At 41.5% G+C, this 21,594-nt stretch overlaps 2 protein-coding genes across 2 annotated transcripts in view; one reads left to right on the top strand and one right to left on the bottom strand.

Annotated features, from left to right (window-relative positions):
- The window catches only part of T265_03344 (hypothetical protein), a gene marked incomplete at both ends in the record, with an annotated part of 55,631 nt that overhangs the window by 16,042 nt on the left and 17,995 nt on the right, over positions 1 to 21,594 (bottom strand). Inside the window, 11 exons of the mRNA XM_009167805.1 lie at positions 185 to 329; positions 3,254 to 3,393; positions 4,496 to 4,591; positions 8,586 to 8,681; positions 10,141 to 10,192; positions 11,567 to 11,614; positions 12,379 to 12,518; positions 13,314 to 13,477; positions 15,115 to 15,181; positions 15,235 to 15,307; positions 17,435 to 17,502. Of these exons, the coding sequence (XP_009166069.1) occupies positions 185 to 329; positions 3,254 to 3,393; positions 4,496 to 4,591; positions 8,586 to 8,681; positions 10,141 to 10,192; positions 11,567 to 11,614; positions 12,379 to 12,518; positions 13,314 to 13,477; positions 15,115 to 15,181; positions 15,235 to 15,307; positions 17,435 to 17,502 (1,089 nt within the window). The remainder of the gene's footprint in view (positions 1 to 184; positions 330 to 3,253; positions 3,394 to 4,495; positions 4,592 to 8,585; positions 8,682 to 10,140; positions 10,193 to 11,566; positions 11,615 to 12,378; positions 12,519 to 13,313; positions 13,478 to 15,114; positions 15,182 to 15,234; positions 15,308 to 17,434; positions 17,503 to 21,594) is intronic.
- Positions 14,373 to 21,594, top strand: part of T265_03343 (hypothetical protein) — a gene marked incomplete at both ends in the record, with an annotated part of 14,355 nt that continues 7,133 nt past the window's right edge. The window contains one exon of the mRNA XM_009167804.1: positions 14,373 to 14,458. Coding sequence (XP_009166068.1) covers positions 14,373 to 14,458 — 86 coding nt within the window. The remainder of the gene's footprint in view (positions 14,459 to 21,594) is intronic.

Below are 21,594 nucleotides of genomic sequence, written 5' to 3'. Positions count from 1 at the left end.
TTTGTCATATATATATATATATATATATATATATATATATCGAAACCTCTGGATCGGACAGGGCTTTCATTGATGGGCAGGTAAGTTGATGCTTCAGTAAGCTCATCTGAGCTACCAATATTTGGACAAGTTGTTTACCTTTGGATATCGGTTTAAAGAATACTCGATCAATGGTTTTTCTCACCAGGATTGACCAATCGTTCAATCCGCCTTTCGGAGATATTAGCCAGTTCGTGAACTCCGATTGCCAGATAGTCAAGTGCTTTTGCCGGGTATTCACCATGGAAATTTCCAGCAGAAACAATCGCGTGGCGCTCCGGGAAGACCAACTGAAATGCAGTAAACATGGACATACTTCAAACTAGAGGCTATAAGAGTCACTAGCAAGGTGCAATCGGAATGCCTGGGAAATGACCGTTTACTGGGATATCCTCGTGCCCATTTGACTGGGGCTTGCAAAAGACAATAGGTTCCCTTCTTTTGTCATTGTTGATAAGTCTTCTAACGATTTTTTTCAGTGCATAACTTTTGAACCTGCTAATAGGATTGGTTGCAATGAAATCAAGTAACGTGAATTCTCCATGAGCTTTAGATAGGAGAGTAATGTTGCGCTCAGTCCACGCTGTCTGTAAACTGCCGCAGTTAAACACAACCGAGTATCATTAAGGTGAGCGCATGCCGATGGTCTGTGGCATTGACTGTGAAATTCCGGATAATACAAGTCGTGAGCGCATCGGCAAGATTATGCAAATTTTATCGTTCACTCTCTTAACGTTGAATCATAAATATTAGTTATATTAGATATATATTATATAGTCATGCTTATAAGTTCTCTTGATGTATTTGCTGAATATTGAAAGTTAGCTTACCACCTATGACCAGAAATTCTGTTGCAAATTACTTATGCAAACTCATTTGTACTAGGAAAAATTAAAAAATAAAACAAATTTACTATAGTATAACCAACACAGTGGCGAAGGGTTCTAAACGTCAGAATAACCCTGGCTTTATGGAGACCATGGTTTTGCTTCCAAAGCAAACCAGAAGTATTATGTGCCACCAACTCAGTCCGAATCGGATTTAATCGTTTACTCGTAGCTATTGGTACATCTATCTTCACATGGGCCTTGAAATAGTCGGAATGATTTCTGTCGGATTCAACGCAGCTGAGAACGGGCCTAGTCTGCAAACTTTCTTGCACCCAGAGTTTAGCTCAACATCCAATCGTGCATGACTAGTGAACGCACGACTGCACGAGCTCAGACCAACAATTACCTTTGCCACCGACCAAACACCCCCGATCGGCTTTGAAAGGCTCGTGACTGATGGTGTGGATCGTCAATCATACTTGAGAGAAATTCCGTGCAGCCTTAAATAAGATTCATCAATCCAGATGGCTTTTCGGAATTCCTCAATGTGGATTATCTTGGAAATTCGCCGTATGGAGACACTAAGCTTGCATTTCTTTCAGTTCAGGTGTTTTTCGTTGAGTTGATACACTGCGAGACTCCATGCCGTCTTACATTCCTTCACTTCTCGACTTTAAACTTTTTTGCATTCCAGTTGTGGCTAACTTTCCATTGGAGTGTGTGAACTACGCATAACAGTATCGCGAATGGTATTCCTGGTGCCAAAAACTGTCACTTTTCCTGGGTCTATCATTCATGTCCTTGACTTTACAAGCCACTCACTTGAGCTTTGAATGGTGTCCATAGATTTTTTGAATATTGCATGCAAGTTAAAGTGACACATTACAGACTTGGATCCAGATAGTTTAGACAATTTAGAAAGATGTAATTGCACAATAGAAGAGCACAATATCTGCATAAGTATCTGTTTGTCGATACATCTATCCTCAAATAAACCATTCACAGAAGACAAAAATACACATTCAGTAAGACTTTCTGTCAGTTCCACGACCGGTTTTGCACTGGTGAACAAGGGAAATTCACTACTCAAACCACTCCGAAATGTGCATTTGCTGTCACGTGTTTAGAAAACGAGGATAATTTAGCGGTTCTCAGTAGTTAACCTGCTAAGGCGGCTATTTGCACAACACCTACGTTTTTTCTATTTCCTTATCTCCTGAGCACAAATTGGTGTACTTCAAACACGGCTGTATTATTAGAGAAGAAACGCTCTCTTTTCATTCCAATGGCATTGGGAAACGTACACAGAGTTTGTAAACCCAACCAGCTTCAGGAAACCAGTTATGGGCTTCTCTGGTGACCAGCTGCCTTTCTTCAGGTTTTTGATAAGGTCACTAGAATAATTAAGTCCATGTTCATCCTGATGACCACCAAAACAAGCGTACAAATCTTTGTCGTTGGAATTGTATGTATCTTCCTACTTTTTCCCGGTTGGAAATCAGCACGAGGAATCAAACCGCATACCAGGAAATGTGTGTGTAAAAATGCGGTGGATAACTAGTAAACAGCTATTGAATTCCGTCTAGCTCATAGATGCCTTGTAGTGAAATAACCAACAGAGACGGTGGGGAAAACACGGGAATGTCAAGTTTGCTGAGGATTTTTCGACACCCGACTACCGGACTCGCTCATCTTGTGGCTCATCAGCTGAGCACAGTCCTCAAGTGTCCATCAACATTATGTCCCACCTGAACATCACCCACGAGAGATTCGGCGAGATTCAGTTGAGCTTCCCATCAAAAACAAATCAGCAGGTATTTAATGGATATCTTATCACGAAGGGTGAGCACAGTCAGATCAATGAAAGAAACCCAATGGAACATATTGTCCAGCCAACCAATCAAATGGAAGACTGGCAGACTGCCAAGTAAAAATGACACTGACGAGTCAGAAGGGGAGAATGTAAGTGCTGAAAAGGAGTTATTCGAGTTAATCAAATGCGAAGAGTAGGGGCCACAAAGCAGCTGCATTCCAAGCTGATTAATCAAGTAAGGTGAGAAACATTCAGTAACCTACCAATTACGATAAACTTATTAGATACACCTTGTAAACCATAAAATCCCCAGTAGAACAATAGGGATTCTCCACCCAAACCCACATTTGCGGTGTATCCTACACTGGTGAGGAACGTGACAAAACTACCAACAGGCGAGTATACAACTAGTGCGGTCTGTAGCCTGATTGCTGTGTAAAGGCAAGGGCCCTGCAACGAGGCAACGCAAATCCATGAGATTAACCATCGGTTCTGGTTCTCCACATAGTGTTGGACTGCGGAATTATTTATGCCAATAAGTTGATGCACTAGTTAAGTCAAATCTACTTACCGGATTGTCCGTCGCACTGTTCATCTCAACAGTTAATATTTTTCGGACAAACTCGATGGTATCATAGACGATGCCATGAACTTGTGGGCAGCAACGGAGGGTGTAGGCATCCTGAACTCTGGAGCAGTAACGATGGCTTTCTGTACGAGCCGAGAGAGAAGCATGAGTATATTGAGTGCAGGAAAATAAATCTTACAACAAGCGCCAACACGTGAAAGCCAAAAGTAGATAAAACTCAGTTACCAAGACCTTAAGAATTACTGTTGGATTAAAGTGTGGGTGGGGACCAAAGTGGACTACTGTCGCAAATTATCCATCACCTATACGAGTTCGTAGTAAGGTGACACTGGCATCAAAGGTCAACTTTAATACCAAGAAGGGAGACATATTCACTGATTACTCAAAAAAGTTTACAGCGGCGATATGACCTATAAGTAGCTTTTGCTTATGATCAGTGACACCCTAGGGGACTCGCTTCACATAAATCTTACGTATCAGTTTGGCTACTTTCACAAGTCAGTTATACGATGGTTTGATTCAACACCTAAAATATCGAGAAATGGATTTTTAAGAATTCCCCATTTCCTGCGCTTGTCAGCGTGCCTAAAAGTGTCTCTGCATCAAACGATAGGGTGAAAAACAGGTGTTCTGGGCTGTGAAAAAAAACGTTAAACCATCTTAATCTTCTGCTAGATTATTCTTACTTGATGTTACTAATTACTCTGACCAATGAGTTACTGGGATTAATGAAATGCAAGTAAAATGGCCCTTGAAGAAGACCAGATGAGACGCACAGACGATTTCCCCTGACAATATTTTAGCCGTGGTCATAGTCCTCGAGATTTATGGTTAATTTATGCATGACAAATCTTTCTATAAGATGCAAATGGGCGCAGGGGAGATTTATATGGAAGTTTTTTCCAAAATAGATGCAGCTTTAAATATGACGTTTATGTCAGGAAATTGGGTCCAGAGAGGACCATTTGTGTAAGTCTTTTTTCTTTTTTGTAATATAGCTTCTGTATCCCTTAAAAGACTCTTTCATAATCGCTCCAAACTGTCTTAAAAAACAGTGTTTAGAACCAAATTTGAATTAATTCCGGGCGGTATCTCGCAGAATTACCAGATAAATACCCCCCTGAAACTTCCTTGTTTGTGTTTTGCACGAATAGGATATGTGATTAATATGAAATTCCATCGTGTTTACAAAACGGAGCTGGAAAAAAAGATGCCGGAACTTACCTGCCAACTCCGAGTGGTAAAGTTCGTTAGTTAACATCGATCGGATGCGTTTCGCTACCTTCCTTTGTCCTTCGTGTGGTCGAACTCTGTCAACATCTTGAAATGTAAAAAAGGATCAGCTTAGACCAACACAACCCCAGGCCACGCAACATCATTGAGTGTGAAGTAACTGGCTGGTTCTCACACACTCAGCAAAGAACATACAGGATCAGCTATAAGAGAGAACTGTTCATTCATTTCCCTTACTGCTCAATGAAGATCTTATTGCTAATTTTCTAGTTTAGATAATTTTCTACAGACTACCCTACTCAATATAGTACGGTATCCCTTTCGGCATTCTACTGTTTTAGAGGGACACTGAATTTCTTTATCACCGTATTTCTCTATACGAAAGCACCCCGCGGAAAGTTGGTACTGAAATTTCCACAAAATCTTTTCTCTGAACGTCTATGACTGCACTATCTCAGGCATAGTTTTCAGTTTCCTGTTGGCTTGGCGTCTGTGCCAAAGGCCTGTTCCTGATAGTTGGTCTGCTCGCCGAGCTTGGCAACTGGGTTTCAGATGTGTCACCGACATCGTCAGTTCAAGGTTGATTTGATGAACTACGCTTCTTCCAAACAGTACCGCCGAGCTTGGAACTGGGTTTCAGATGTGTCACCGACATCGTCAGTTCAAGGTTGATTTGATGAACTACGCTTCTTCCAAACAGTACCGGATAATTCTTATGTGATTGGTCATTCACGAGGTGACTTTCAGGCAGGTTGATTGGTCAAATTGGAATCTCGGTCGCGTTACGGTCTCATTTTCTCTCATTTGTTTGGTCAGTTGAATGCATTCAGTCCACACATGTCGCATACTAAGTGGAGCTTTATTCCTGCTTTTGTGATCCATAACTCATGATCATGGGCTGTTACAAGTAATGCAGTACCCTGCTGCCCTTGTCAGCAGATTTCAGCTATACTTTACAGAAGTGTACCGCAAAATTCTACGATGGCACAGGTATCATGCACTAAGGACGAAATCATTTAGACTATTTTAAAGTTATCACTGAACTGAAATAATGTTGTTCCATTATCAGTATTTTATTATCGATACTCCGTGACACAAGAACAAACTATGGAAAACGCTATCGGGAAATTTAATCCGGAAACACATCATACGTAGTCGCCTTTCCGTCGGTGAGTCAGCTTGTGTGGGATCAAATATCATGTGAGTATTTAAGGATTCAAGCGAGGGCAGAATTCTGTAGACGGATTATGGAAAATGGAACCCACGATCAATGGTAAGACTGCCTGGTCCAAGTGATTATGCGCTCACAAATTCAGATTTCACGACAAAACGAGAAATTTCAAAAGGTTGGTGCGCTTTCTAACCCAAAAGTTCCCTGGATTGACAGAACGTTCCTGAGCGAGACCTACACCGAGTTTAATTAGTGAGATGGAAATTCTTCCTTTACAGTCTTCGAGAAGGTGGAATGAATGTTCGTAACAAACCGCTTGCTGGATAGACCATCTACCAAGTTCATTTTCGAAGTCATTTCCATTCTTGACAAAGGTTGTCTGGAGTATTCTCGGAGTACTTACGAATGCTGCCTTTTTCAATCTCCAGTAGCTGTCAAAACAACGCCCAATATAAAAATGGTTCGCAATACTCGTGCTCCGTTATTTAACAGGCGCATTTCATGTTGTTAGCACGTTAGTTTCTCTGTTCATTCCTAGTAGAAAATGGTCTAGGTGCTTGAATAAAATACGCTCCTCAAAATCGCTACTCCGGGGTATAAACCAGAATGTACGTGACTTTCAACAGCCTTTCCTCAGTGATTTTTTTTTCGAAAAGTAATACGGCTCTTTCGATGTCTATCCTCCTTTTTACTGAGAAAATAACAAATCTAATAAGGAGAAGGTCTTTAAACTTGGATATACATGTGACATTGTTCTCATTCCTAAAGGTTTACAATAAAGGAAGTAATATCACCGAAGAATTTCACTGTCCTTCCACGGGAAGCTGTCACCAGTATAGCGCCAAAAGTACACGCGGACCTGGAGATGTTCTGTAAGGCAGCATCAGTGTTGAACATTGATATGTTGTCGATGATGATGAATGATGATGATGTTGATGATATATCAGGCTTCAACCAGATTCTAAATGCGCACCGGTTGTATAGTTATGTTATCATCGGCTCATGTTTATTTTTCTCTTTCTCCTCAACGTATGGACTTTAAAGTAAGCTTATTGTGGATGTAAGACAGTATTAATGCCGTTACTGCTGTCTAGGAGTGTGGTTATCGTTCTGAACCAAAAACTTCTTGCTTGGTAGAACTGCACACATGAATAGCCCATATGTGAAAACAATCGACATACGACTGGCGACAAGTGAAGACCAGTAGGATGAGCTTTTAGCATTGGAGAACAGACAATTAAGTATTGGAATGAACTCTCTATCTCGAAGGCAGGTAACGAGTACATTGCGTGCTAATCCAAAGCAACACAGCCAAAAGATAGCAACCATATTGTCCATCTCAGGCCCGTACAGATGTCAGATAGTTTCGTTCTATCTCCAACGCTATTGTACAGAAATCCTGAATCGCATACGGACGTTAACTTCTCTTATGGCATCCTACGCCACAAGCAGGACGAGAAACTGGTTTGCATTCACGATAATGACATTCGGATGCAATAAAAGACTGTTTTATCACGTATATAATGAGCATCGTTTTAAGATATAAGTGGAACCGCGAATGCCATATCCCTGGTGAACAGAGTACTACATAGATCGGGTAACACCTTTTCTATTGTCGGTTGGGACAACTGGCAAATGTTTGGATAATGTCTCGACAATGCGATTCCGAATGGTGCGTCATAACTGATATTCACTGAGGTCAAGTGCGGCTGACTTCGTAACATCCTAATAGCAGGATAGATTAATTGCTGGGGAAACAGACGAACAAGAGCGTTTCCCTCTGTTTTGCTTGAAAAGTTGAAAGATGCACGTCATGCTTCAGAGTCCACTTTATCATGACATGAGCTCATATTCTTCCGCTGTTTGCTCTTGAAAGACGTTTGCTGAATTAGCAAGGAGATCGTCAAGTAATACTCGAGAGTGAGCCGTTTAGGCATTAAGTTAAAGGCATTTCCAGCTATCAACTCTTAACCTGTGAAGGGAGTTCACAACTGTAAGGCTGTAACCCATCTGTTTCCAAATAACTACCGTTGGATCAATCTTATTCCGATAAGTGTGAGGTCAATTCAGCTAATTATCACCGTGGTGAAGACGAGAAATTGTTTTCGCTCCTTTTTGAGCTAAGTAACACTGCAAAGTTGACGTGGACCTCAGTGGAAAAATATGTATGAGACCAAATTATAAATGGTGCGCTTGTCTCCCGGAGTTAAAACCCAGAAGCAGTCAAGGTGGTTCGGCCGAGCGGCATTCCTGCCACTGTGCGTTAATTGATCGACCGTGGCAAAATTAGCTTGCATGTCAGTCAGATATAATGAGTGAAGCTTCCTACATTGCAAAGAATATGAATTGTCTGCGAGCTTTAACAAGAGTGAAACCGGAGTCTATTGCTTCTCTTCCACTTGGTGCAAAGTGCTCAATAACGTCCCCCAAGGATAAGGAAATTTCGGAAACAGAGTTCTCTCTGACCGTCCTTCACTGTAGTACGAAAGATTTGATGGCGTCCAGACAAATTCGAAAGTTGACTAGAAATATCCCAAAGGAAATCCTGTTCATTGAACCACCTTCCATCGTGGTCATTCGGTGCAGCGCAAGAGGGGAACTTTGTCTTGCTATATGTCCATACTGTTTGCCTCAAGGAATGTGCGCGAAAGATTTAGTAAACTTAAGATGGCTCCTTAGGGGTAAATAAACCCGTTTCACTGCCGAAGTATTCGCCTATCATTATTCAGTTGTGAGTCTACTGTAAGAACTCGAAACAGCCATGCTCTGTTCGTTTGGGTAGTATAGTTCTACGTAAAATGAAGCTCCAGTCCGCGTTTCCCAGCTAGTGTGTAAGTTATCCACGGCAAGGGAGTTTGTGACATCACCGGAATATTACATGCGTGGAAGGCTGCATGAGGCGTTACCTACCTGGATTCATAGCTGAAGCGGTTCCCTTGAGCACATCCAATGAGAGTGAAGCAATTATATCAGCCTGGCCAGCTATTTGTTCGGCTCGCACACATGCTAAAACCAAAAGGAGCTGCGTGTTATAGGCATCTTGGAGAGCTCGCATAAATAACAGATTTGAGGGATGAAAGTTCACTCGGTTTAAACATAGGGCACCATGTCTGGTTGGAAACACTAACATTCCTGGTGTAAGTGAATAACAAAGGAAGCCAGTAGGACAAGTGGATCGCGGAAAGCAGTCACGCAGGTTAAAAGAATCGCATCTTGTTAGTATATGGTACGTCACGATCTAGCTAGGCAGGTTAAGTTACAAACTGCTGCCGGAGTGTGACAGTAACATACAGATGCAGCAGTGTGACGTCATATAGTAACTTCAGCGATGTCTTCCAGTACTCAGAAACCACTAAACTTTATCTACATTATAAAATGAACAATTGAGACCGGAAAGTTTCATACCCTTGTTGTTGCAGATAATTTGTCGATTATTGAGCAGTTTTCACATTAACGCCAATTTGGATATGAGAAACCATCTGAGGGATTGTCAGATAAGATACCAATTCACTCTATTGCTGAGTCAGGATCTCACGTGATTCAGTACCGAAGTCAATAAAGATTTTCGACATTATCCATATGATACAGCATGGAAGTGGAACTCCATTGGGGTTTATTCACTGATGGACCTTGTCAAATGGTGATGAGGGGTTGCCTGTTCGGGATGTGAACAGTAATTTTCTGTTTCCATTGCCTTGAGAAAGTATAACTTTCTTGTTGTTATTGAGTAAATTGAAGATTTCATAAAATGAAGAATCATGCTATCGCTAAATTTACATGCTGACATCTTATACTTTTTACAACTCCTGTGACATTTCAATATGGCTTCCTACATTTTTGCCTGAACTTCTAATGGAATATGGGGTAACCCTGATGTGTTATAGTGTGAACAAGGTGAGCTAAAAAACACTTCGAGATGTGTTGAAGGCCAAAGCCTACTGCATGAGTGAATCACGGAAATTTAGTTACCTTGGAGCGTAGCATTGATTACACGCATGACATTAGCATACTTCTCAAGGGCAAATCTCCAGCTGTCATCCAATCCAAAACACTGTATAGTAATCGAAAAAGCCAACCATTCAGCGAAATGCCGGAAGTTTTACGTGGCACAAATCTAGTACACATTTCGTCATGCCAACCATTCAACGGTGAATTCCATTCAAAAGACCAAGGCGAACCTTATAATGGTTCGAAAATGAGTGGCCAACATGGTTATAGATTAAAGTCAATCGATGCAATGCAGCTGGGCAACCTTCAACATATGGGTCGCATACCAAAATGATTTTCTCGACCCAGCAAGACAAACTATCACTTCAGTATATAGTTTTCCGCCCACAGTTATTGCATTATATATATATATAATACAGTTTGATAACTACACAGATGTTAGTGTTAGCAAAATTCAATCCAAACATTGAATGATAATGTTTATCAGTCCACCACAAACGACTTATGATCCACTGACCTTGGGCTCCAATCGAGGTGATCAGCTGTGTTCCATTGATGAGACATAAACCCTGGAATAAAGTAATATATTGAAGAAAGTGTTGGAAAACGAAAAAATGAACCAAACTTCCGATATTCATTATAGTGGCGAGAAAATAGCCTATCAAGTGGCCGCCTTATAAGCATTCAGCCATCCTGTTCATATGAAACACAGTTTTATGGTGAACAGGAGTTTTTTTTACCAATCCTGACGAATTCATAGAAATGCTAGTCTTAAGTATTTGTTCTAATATTTTTGTACGTTTAGCTCACCGAAACTGGAGCTTCATTTAATTTGCACCCAGTTGTTCGTACGTTTTTATTTTGCTTCAAACTGTAAATACAAAGTTCATAGTTATGAAATCGCATCCTTGCGTCGAAGGATGATGACCATGTGGTTTCGATATTTGCAGTAGTGTGACTAGGTTTCATCTAGCAGTTGGTCGATCGATTAGAAACCACTTCCAGCCACACATCGCATAACACATAACCCCGCCCAAAAAACCCAACTGATTCAGGTTCGGTCTGTTCATCACCCATTTTCAAACCACAGAAAAATAGTTGAAGCTCAGATTCATGGCTTTCCTTGATGGGAATTACTACTGTACGGGCTGGTGGTCATTACTAATCGCAGCGATTATCGGCCCCGTCCAGTGAAGCGTTAGAGTTAGTAGTGGCGATATTGGCCTACGCCTAAAGCAAGGATACACTACAGCTGCTGATGACTGCGAGAACTCTGCAGCATTGACGAGTCGATCAGTCAACTCAAAATTTATTATCCATTACTTAAGGAATGGTCTAACACCCACGTTTCGCAAGCGGAAGCATGATGGGGAGTTGTTCAGTACGTATTCTAGTGCATTGCCGAAGGAATGAATCTAAGCACAACGTAGAACATGTTGTGAAACTATATTTCAGACCCGGGTTTCTTAGCTTAGATCAAGCGAAGTCCATTTCAACCCACATACACCGTGCGCACACTTGAGGTCAGCGACCATTTGACTTTGTGACTGAGGATCTGAACTTTGAACCTGAAGATCATCCACTCGAATCAAGCTGTATCCACTTGATTAGTTCCACTCGGGATCATTTGCGAAGTAGATCGCTTTTCTGAAATTGGTCACTTTTGCTTCATTATCTTAAAGGATGTAAACTCTTGGCTTGGCAATTTTTTGATATCGAAGACAATGGAAAGTTGGGAGTAGCTCTGAGCATCCACTGGTAGTCAAATTCTCAACAAGTTCCGATCAACCAACCTAGCTGGATCCTCGATTAGATACAAAAAAATGTATTGGGCATCTCAAGATAGATGGCACAGGGTGACTCATTTCTAATTCCAAAATATTTGCATTGGGTTTTCATCAGCTGTGTTCTTGTACTTTACTGCTTATTTATGACGAACGTACCTCTTTGGGCTTTAGGTCCAACGGTACCAGACCATTCGCGACTAGTGCCTGTAGCAAGAAAGATACCACAAAAGCTGGATTGCAAAGTATAGCAAGGCTAACACACACGAACGGATGTGACTAAGGTAAACTGTCTGGCTTATTCATTAGACCAAAACAACTACTCACCCGATTGCGCAGTAACACAATTTCAGACCTAAAGATAGCATAGGTGAGGGAAGAAAACTGCGAGTTTGGCAGCCTTACTTTAAGTTTGAGATTTTCCATTGATATATCATGGTGGATTTATTAATACCCAGCGGTCTCTATTCACTAAGTTTAAGTTGTGTGCTGCAGCAAATGCTGCAATGCTGCTCGACAGAATGGAACAAGTCAATCAGTGGGCTGCAGGTAAGAAAACAACCAACGAGAAGGTAAGACACCAGTGATTAGCAGAAATGTCACTCATCCCTTTGTTTCAGATGAAGTAATGTATCAAAATTCACTCAGAAAATATTCCATTTGAAAGGGAATATAACAAGAAACAGCTGAACAGCTGACGAAGAAAATAGGCTGCCTAGAATTCAAAACCAGCTGCAGCTAGTAAAAATTCCAGCAAACGCAATCGAACTCAGTGGAACAGCTTTTACCACGAGCAGATGTGGTCGATGATTGACATCAGAGCAAAGCAAAGTAAGCAGTAGACTATCGCCCAGAAGCTATTTTCAAGCTGTGCCTGAGTATTCGCATGTCGGCATCTTAGGTTTCGGTAGATTCACCATCATTTTTGTCGAAGTCATGAAATCAATGCAAATGTACTCCACCAGACTTACGTCTTTGGCAGTCGTCCAACCGGTAACTGGACTCCACATGCGACCCTCACCGATAAGTCCGAGGGCAAGATGCGAGAGAGGTGCCAGGTCCCCCGATGCTCCAACTGATCCCTGTTCTGGTACCCAAGGTAAGCAGGAAGCTGAAGAACGATTGCAAGCAGTTTTCAGCTACCAGGCAGCTAGCCAGAATATCATCATATTATAGGTGTATTTTAGCTCTTACTTAAGGAAACAGAAATTTGTTAACACTACCTATCAAACAGATTCACTTACCAATGCCAGTGCACCAGTGATTTCGACAGAATACACTTCACTTTGTCAAACGTTTTCGGTGAGGGTAATTCCCACAACAACGCGACACACGCTAGTGGATTGGATTTGGCAGTGAAAAAGTCCCAATTTAGCAGTTGGGTGCCTTCAGAACAAGTGCCTGCTTAATTACAACAGATTTCAAGTCATGAATCCACAGGTGTAATATGTGACCGGATATTTGCGTCTGCACGTCAACAACCTTATCACACGGCTGATTTAGCATTGGAATTGATAGAAACTTCTTGCTGAGTTTTAGTCATTCCTGCTATTCCCACTCGGTGCTCTTCGGGATATGATTACATCTTTGTACATGACTTGGTATTCACAAGATCCACAATGATGATAGAGGAGGATCCTCGTGACTATTCGCCAATGGTCAGTCGATGGCTAACTATATCGAGTCCAATTTGTCAACTTTGTTCGTATTAGGGTTAGACGAGGTTGATGATGTAGTAATAGTTACATTTGATTCCATAATACAGAAAATTTCATTGCGTGACATGCATGCTGGTAATGCTCTGACACCAGCTTGAAGTAATGGTGAGTTTTTGAGGATCTTGCAGTTTCCAACTTAACTTCGGAATCGATTGCGAGACAAGCCTGCTTTTGACCACCATACTTACCGTTATAGATGTCGATCATTCGCTGCAGAGTTTCCAGTGAAATACCGCTGTAACCTTTCGCCAGTACGTTCACCCGCAGAGCAAATAACATGCGAGTGGCCATGAGTCCGATCCTGTTTCCGACCCCAGCAGCATGTGAACGAATGAGCGAAATTTGGAGTTCTCTGCTCAAAATATGCAAAGAACAATTACACATAAAACGAAATTCGTTTGTAAATAAGTGTATTCCACAAACACACCGGTTAATCGTAACATAAAAACGGAATTATCAGTTTCTCTAACGGATCATAACCCTCATCTCGCCCATTAGAAAAACAAGACAAAAAAATGGACACGAGATTGCGCTTTACCAGCTCCTTCGGATACACTGGTTTTTGTGTCAGATTTATGAAGATTTCATTTGATCTCGAGGGTTTTCTGTGAAGTTTCACGAGCTTTTAAGGGGGCTACAATCATGCAAGGATCACTATTTCACAAATCGGAAATTTTAGATATTCATCATCACCAACCCAACAACTGTATAGCAAATCAAGTCTGAAAAAATTGAAAAGAATCTAGAGGAAGAGGTCAATCATTACCCAGAGAAGTCGAACGCATAACTTTTCAAAGCATTCCCGCAATGGCAAGAAGCTTTCGTTGACGCGTAGGCAGACCAAAGTATTGTCAGCTGGACTAGAATTAAAGCAGAAATCTACGGAGATATGCTCAGCATGGGTAGAAAATGGCTGATTAGTTTACTGAGGGTCAGCAGCAGTCGCGATGGATGGAAACCCAGAACAGCGGAGAATTAGCACAGTACTCTCACACAGCCCGGAGTTTTCATCGACCTTAAACCCAGAAAGCGGAGAATTAGCACAGTACTCTCACACAGCCCGGAGTTTTCATCGACCTTACGAGTAGCATGGAAGTCTACCTAAATATCTTAAATGTCTTCCAAATTGGAATAGGAAGCGGCCTCTATGAAGCATATTCAGTTGAAGTACATTAAAAAATAAAGAATTGGATGGATTTAAAACAGCCTTGCTTATCAAATTGGGAAGGAATCCACTACGCAGCCGAATGATCGTCCGGTCTCTTGTACATGAGAGTTCCAAAGATCTTTGTAAGTTACAACAATATGACAATCTCCGGGTAAAATTGCATATGTAAGTGTGTACAACTCTGAATGTATATCTGTCTTACATCAGGTAGTATGTTTTGGCAAACGTTGGTAGTTGACCAAAGAATTTCAGGCCTCCATATTGCGTGAAACCCATATAAAATTCTGTGGTTAATTACTATAAGCCAAGTAATCCAGTGAAACATAAGAGCACGAAAGCAAAGTGAAAAAATAGGTTGGTTTGGGGGGCAGTTAAATTACCTACCTCAGTGAACAAACAAACGACCGAGAAAGACCCTATTAGGCTGTGTGCACTCAGGACCATAATACGGTTGTTTTTCATACTGCTAAACAGAGTTGAGATCAAATGAATTCTACCTAGAGGTATTTGAAGTGTATAGTGCTAGGCTCGTTTCAAGTAAGACAAGAGCTAGCATTCGTCAAGCTGCCGCTTGAAGTCGGTAATGCTAAAAAATAACCTATTTTTAAGAAAATATTGAGCCAGGTTCTTTTGCAACAACTAAGTGATTCTTTCAGCCGGCTGAAATCTCTAGTTCTACAGAAGGAAATCCATGGTAGTAAAAAATTCGGCGAAACATGTATCGTACCTACTTTTAACCGGAGAGGGTTTTCTGGGTACTTTTACTCTATTGTAAATGACATTTTCTTCCAGATCAGCAGATCTGGTTATGAAATACTCACCTTAGTTTTGACTTGTCTACCACGGTGGAGGCGAACATTCCAAAACCGGTGTTTATTCCATAAGCAACTGAGAAGAATGAAACAAAGTTACTCATGAATAGACTGAGTAAATTATTTTACCTTTGTTTGAGTCTATTAGGTCCTCAACCACTTTCCTTGCATCCTTAACACGCTTGATTGATTCTTCACTCAACTGAAATTAAAGAACGGATTGTAAGTTGTGTTTGGAAAGAAGAAAAGCTGTGAGCATCGAGACCTGAAGATTTTTGCTGAATCGTTCTTCGTATGATACAGTGAACAGGAGTCTATTCAAACTCTGCGTCTTCTAAGTTTATTTTATTTAGATGCAGAAAGTAACTATGTGTAAGTAATAAGCAGCAGGTTGTGATAAATTGGCACACTGATTAGTAATATCTACGGTTGTGTTGCTGTTTGCTCTGCAAGCTGGACTTTTAAGTTACGCGACAACAGAAAGGTAGTCACAGAGTGGTAGAATATGTATGTGGCAGAGAGTGTTTCCCAGCTAGCACTAACAGTGATTATGGACGGTGAAAAATGCATGTGGAAGCAAGTTTAAGACAGACTGAGATGAATTTAGTAATTCTATAAGCCTATATCTCCAACTCACTGATTTTTTTGTTTCTGAATCCGTAAGAAAAGTTAAACGTCAATAAACTTCCATACCGTTGTCTTTTGGCTTCTCTATTTTACTTTTATCAAGTCAAACGACCTGAAAAAGTATCAAATTTGAAGCTACTGGTCAAATGCTATGGATGGACTTATCAATGGGAAAATTATGGTAAAAGAAACAAAATTTTGCTTGTGAATGACTTTTGAGAATCGTAATGGTACTTGGCGATTAAAGTAAACATGAAGTTACGAAAAATGGAGCAGAATTTCTTGTAAACTCACAAATCGCTCCACCTCCTCCTACGTACACTGAGGAGAGTGACAGTGGATAATAGCCAATGATTCCTTTCATTAGGTTACCTCAAACGAGGCTAAAAACATGCAGCATTCGTCATCAAACGCGTGACTCCTAATCTTTCCTGGCGTACGCATGTGGAATCCGTCTTCGGTGTCGTCTTACTTTTAAGTTTGTACTTATACAGAGTCTTTTATATCGATCTTACTGTTCCCTAGTACTCTAATCATCTCAGAATTCTTTGTGCAGTTCGCTTGATCCCTAAAATCGGCATCCAACGGCGGTAGTTAGGCAGACACTGCCTTCTCTGTATTCATAATTCCTGACTTGCGAAATTCCACTAGACAAAACTCTTCCGTGCATGGTGATATATTCAAGACAATCCCAACATCCTACATGTGTCTTTTTTCTAACCACTTTTGCCCAAGCGTCATTTACTCTAACTCTGCTTGGTTGATTGAAGAAAACTAGTGAACTGGTTCTCTCCAGAGAACATGACTTCCCTCGACAGGCAGTGCGGTAAGCATTGAGATGTGACGGCTCATATGCCCTTGGTATGACACACTACTTCAATACTCTTTGACTGCCCACAAACGTAGATTTTTTTATCAGTAAAATAAAAGTAGAATATAGAACCAGCTGAAAGAGTAGGTGGTATCTAAGCGGCGCGTTCAGCTGCGGAATATCATAAACGTGAGATTCAGCTGCGAGTCACCTGAGTCTAACCTAATCACCATTGACAGTTCGGAAATTCAAGTGTTCTGTTTGCTCCCTCCTTTCCCAGGATTCATTCATCACTTCGTCATACGTCTCCATTGATGCGTGGTGTTTACCAATTAATGACCTATCAATGGTTCGGCCATGAACACTGAAAACTACTGAAGATGATGAAGTGTAAGTGTAGACAATTCCTGATAGCTGAGAGCTTAAATCCTTCTCAACATATATGGAGCTAGTGCGTCAAGTGCGTCAAGTGCGTCGATTGCACTTTACACTTCTAGTTACTTGACGCCCAAAATACTGTACGAATTCGTCTAGTTAAACAATGTGGTATCAGTCCAACAGTGCTTGTGCAGAGGATGGGAGGTGACCTTTATACATTGTCACCTCACTCTCGACTTCAGCCTGAATCATCATCTTTAGTTTGCTGCCGAAATATGCACGGAGGTAACAAGTAACGCACAGAAGAGGTCCACGTGGTATTTAAGTAAACCTAACTCATTAGCCAATTCATTAGCTAGATTTTGCTTCATTTTTCCAATTTGTGTAGAAGAATTCCACATTAAAATTAGTTTGATTTTGTTTCCTTTTCATTAAAGTTAAGAAGGCCAACTGAATGGATTCATACCTGTTTATTGTAGAAAACTGATGAATATGTCACCAAATTCAGCTCACCTTTATCCTGAACTGGCCCCTTCCGAGTGCAACGAGAAGTTCAGGCGTCAGACTTTCACCGTCGATTTCTAGGTACTAAAAAATAAGATTTAGTAGCTAGATCTCATCCGTCTTGTTAATGCGCTCCACCACTCTGAATTACGCTATTCGACTGAGCTTTTCGGAAATCCACAAGTGTAACAAATATCAAGGTACAATATGTCTTTACGCGGCAAAACCTGTAAGTAGTGTTGACATATTGAATGGATAGCAAACAAAGACGGCTCGAATGGTCTTATTTAAGGGTGTCTGAAGGAACCAACTAAAACGGATCTTATGAGAATACGCTACTAAACGTATTCTTGAATCAGGTCTCAATACACCGAATCATTGGAACTAGTGAGTTAATAAAATGACTTTTCCTGAAAGTGCCAAGTAAAAGGCAGGCATTAGGTTAAGGACCACTTTTGTTAACTCCAGGATCAGCACTGTAAAGTTAGTATTACCGACTCGCAAGTACCGACTTCAGGGATCCATAGAAGTTTTCATTTTAATCTGTCAATACTATAACGCTTTGCTATGGACACATGAGAAGCGGGATTGACGTCACGTATAGACGAATGATAACGCTATCAATCAATCGCTTGTAATGTTTTTTTTTTCAAACTCCCAGAAGGTGCTCGAAAAAACCTCAGTTTGAGAGAGCGGGTGCGGGGCCATAATTATTCGAGTCTGACGATTTTGAAAAAGTATGCAGGTACGTTTCCTGAGCTTTTCGTTAACCTTCTGAATCAGATTACTTTGTCTGGATTGCTTATTGTTTCCACTCAGGTCGACATGACCAGATAGAAACAACCGATTTCCCTTCCCTCCCGAAGTTATACTGACCATAGAACCATCCATAACACCAACTGAGTCAGTTCAATGGGTTTGTAAACTGCGTCTATCTGGCCCTACGGTACAGATTATCAAGTCTGTGGGGCAGCTAAAAACCTGTTTAATTTGCCCTATTAGAATATTTTCCACTCGTCAGTCAAACAATTGTATATTTTGTCCAATAGTGGTAAGTATTCACAGCTTGCCCTTGAGATGTAAAAAAGCATGTTTAATATGAGGATGTATAAAGACGTACTACAATATCTTGCGTATTAACCCAGCTGAAACCTGAGACAGTCCTCCAAATGCACAGTTGATTTGTGGTAACAAAAGTTGGGTGGCCCTTTTGAGTCTCCCGTCTTCACATCATTTTTTTCCGAGCTGATAATGGTTTGGATAGTCTGTGCGCGCATCACTAGAGTCAACCGAGAGAATGTGCCAGGTCCGCGCGCATTTCACAGATACAATTTAATGTTCTTTGATAGTTGAACTTCCTACGCATCGAACACACATTACAAGTGCCGGACGAGTAATCCAAACAGTGTAAGCAATCGAATGAAGCGAAATCATATGGTCATATGCAGCTCACACGCATTCAACCGGTGGTTTGAGTTCCTACCTCCCCTCACATTGAAAGTGTGTATTACGGGTACTGGACTAAGAAAGCACCCAAGTGATTACCCCACTTACAAACCACAGACCGTTCATATTTCACGCAGAGTTGCTTGACTGAATATTTCTGTGTATTAGCTGCAGGCGGATATATTTAACTTAATCGTCCATTCAGCTGTCCTAGTCAACACTCTGGAAGCTCCTGTGACCGTGCGAATATTGTACCGTTAGACTGAGAAAAAAAACGAAAACCATAGTGCCCGTCTGTTTAACACTGCTATCGTCGACCAGACTGAATCCAGCACAGACATCCGTATTCACACTTCTGGGGCAATTCCACTGAGTTTAAACATGCTTCCTCAGTGTCTTCACTTTGTACAGCACTTTTCACGGTTAAGGGCGTACATGGGCTGGTGTTGTGAGTACACGCCAGCGATGAATCCATCCAGTATTCAAATGATTTGTTGTCTGATTTTAAACTTTGTCCTCCCTTGATTTAATGATAATGCGGTTACTTGTTTTGTTCGACCTGAGCCAGCCGTTGCTAGTTCGTGACCGACGCTTGGTCGATTTTCAGCCGCATTGGGGTAATGCAGATCGGCTAAGAAGGTCGTGCTATTTTTAGCGGTAACTACCGGGATCACAGAATTCTAACATGGAATCACATGAGTTGTGATGGCTACATTTGGTCGACAGTTCCAACATAAGGAATACATGCATCTGGTGAGCGACACAAGAGCTGGAACTAGCATTTGAATATAGATGAGTTCCGACTGTCTTGCCAAAAGATCAGCATTTTCGCACTCAGAGGAATGGGCTACCTAGAAAGTGACCTTAGAGGGAAATTCTTTTCAGGCAAGAGGCGTACTGGTTTACTTTGTCGAAACGGATATTCGTGAAATTTTCCGGCAGGTACAAACAAGACTCACGTCAACCACCACTGTCTTGCCTCTGAGGTTGTGTTACGTCAAACCCATTTTTAACACTGGTACATGAATGCAGTCATTTGAGGTCGAAGAACAGATTATAAAACGTCTATTTGTAGCAGAAATGTCCGATGACCCCTTGTTCTGAAGTGTTCGAAATACATATGCCAGATTTCTCTCCGTTTCAGTCTACAGAATAGAGTGTCCACCGAAATGCAGTTATAAGCAGTTATAATGCAGTGTTGTATGACAAATGCAGCGAAGTATTTTGGCACGCAGCCTGAAAGTACCACTTGGAATAGGTGATGTTTTCACATATTGAAGCCCCTCTCCTAGACGATAGTTAGATGTCCCTGAGGGTGTACTAACAGCGTTCGTTGGAAATATTACAAAACTCGAGTGTTATAGCAAGAAATTTTCCCAAGTGTGATGCGAAATTTATAATGCCAAGTACCTACTGGGAGGAAGGAAATTGAATGCAAGCATTCTGGCGATATGTTGAAGAAAAGAAGCGTTCAGATGTAGCACCCATCTAGTGCCTAGCTGCCATGCCACCCGAAGGAAGCACGAGGGCTAGGATACTGCCAGGTTGCCCAAGCCTAGACAGGGAAAGTCGAGTGGCGGAGGTCGGATTCGAACCATGAACCTTCCGGTCAGTAAATTCGCGCTCTAACCACTTGGGCCATCTCGCCCTCTGGCGATATGTTAATCGGCCACTGTCTGAATTTTTGTAACAACTCGCACCGAGAACATCATTAAAACATGCGATGAGATTGTAATTTATCAGCTGAGGTATCTCCAACTCGGAAACACTGGTGCATCCAAGCCTCACCATTGCCCAACCCTTGACACACCTATGCTGCTCGGGGTAGATCTCGATTGTTAACATAGCTACGATTTGAATGGAAAGAAGACAGCTGCAAGCTGGCCACGATCTACAGACTTAGATTACGACGCTGTTGTTCCATTGCAGTCCGTACAACGCTAAATCAGCCGAGCTTGCCAAACAAAATGATTGCAAATACCAGCAGGGATTTAACTTAACCAGCTACCATTTGCAACAGATTCTGCTCCAAAATCGCAGCTCACAATATTATCGTAATTCACTTGTCACTCGCTTTACTTCAGCACAGTGAATTTGTTTAAAAATATATGCGACTAGCTTTTGAAACGAAATAATCAGCAAATGCCCTTTCCGTGTAAAGTTATTTTCCGAGACTGTTTTTGCGCTACTTACACAATTTCACCACAATCCTTCGTGGTTTCCGTGTGATTTATTTCCGTTTGCCACTCCTACGACACAATACCCGAGACACTTATTCCAAAGACTGTTTGATATAAAACAATTATACAGCCAGCAGTGTCTGTGGAGCAAAGGTGTCCCCCTTAAATCCTTGAACCTCATTAAGGCGCTGTACGCCAACTCCCGCGTCCGTGTAAAGGTCTACCGGAAGCTTTCTCCTAAGTTCACCACATCAAGTGGTGTCCGACAGGGCTGACCTCTTTCACCTTTCCTCTTCAACTTCGTCATCGATACGATCATGGAAGACGCACTACCAGCCTCTAATGCCTATGGGGTCGAAGTGCTCGCTGGGCCTCCGCTCACAGACATCGAGTACGCAGACGACATGGCTCTTCTAGGATCTGACCCCGTGGCAACGCAAACAATACTAAATAATCTAAATAATTCTGCCTCGCGGTTTGGTATGCGCTTCACACCTGCAAAGTGTAAAGTGCTACTGCAAGACTGGGTGGGCTCGAACCCTA

The sequence above is a fragment of the Opisthorchis viverrini genome (genome assembly GCF_000715545.1).
Source record: "Opisthorchis viverrini unplaced genomic scaffold opera_v5_46, whole genome shotgun sequence".
NCBI lineage: Eukaryota > Metazoa > Platyhelminthes > Trematoda > Opisthorchiida > Opisthorchiidae > Opisthorchis > Opisthorchis viverrini.
This window is presented reverse-complemented; position numbering and strand designations above follow the sequence as displayed.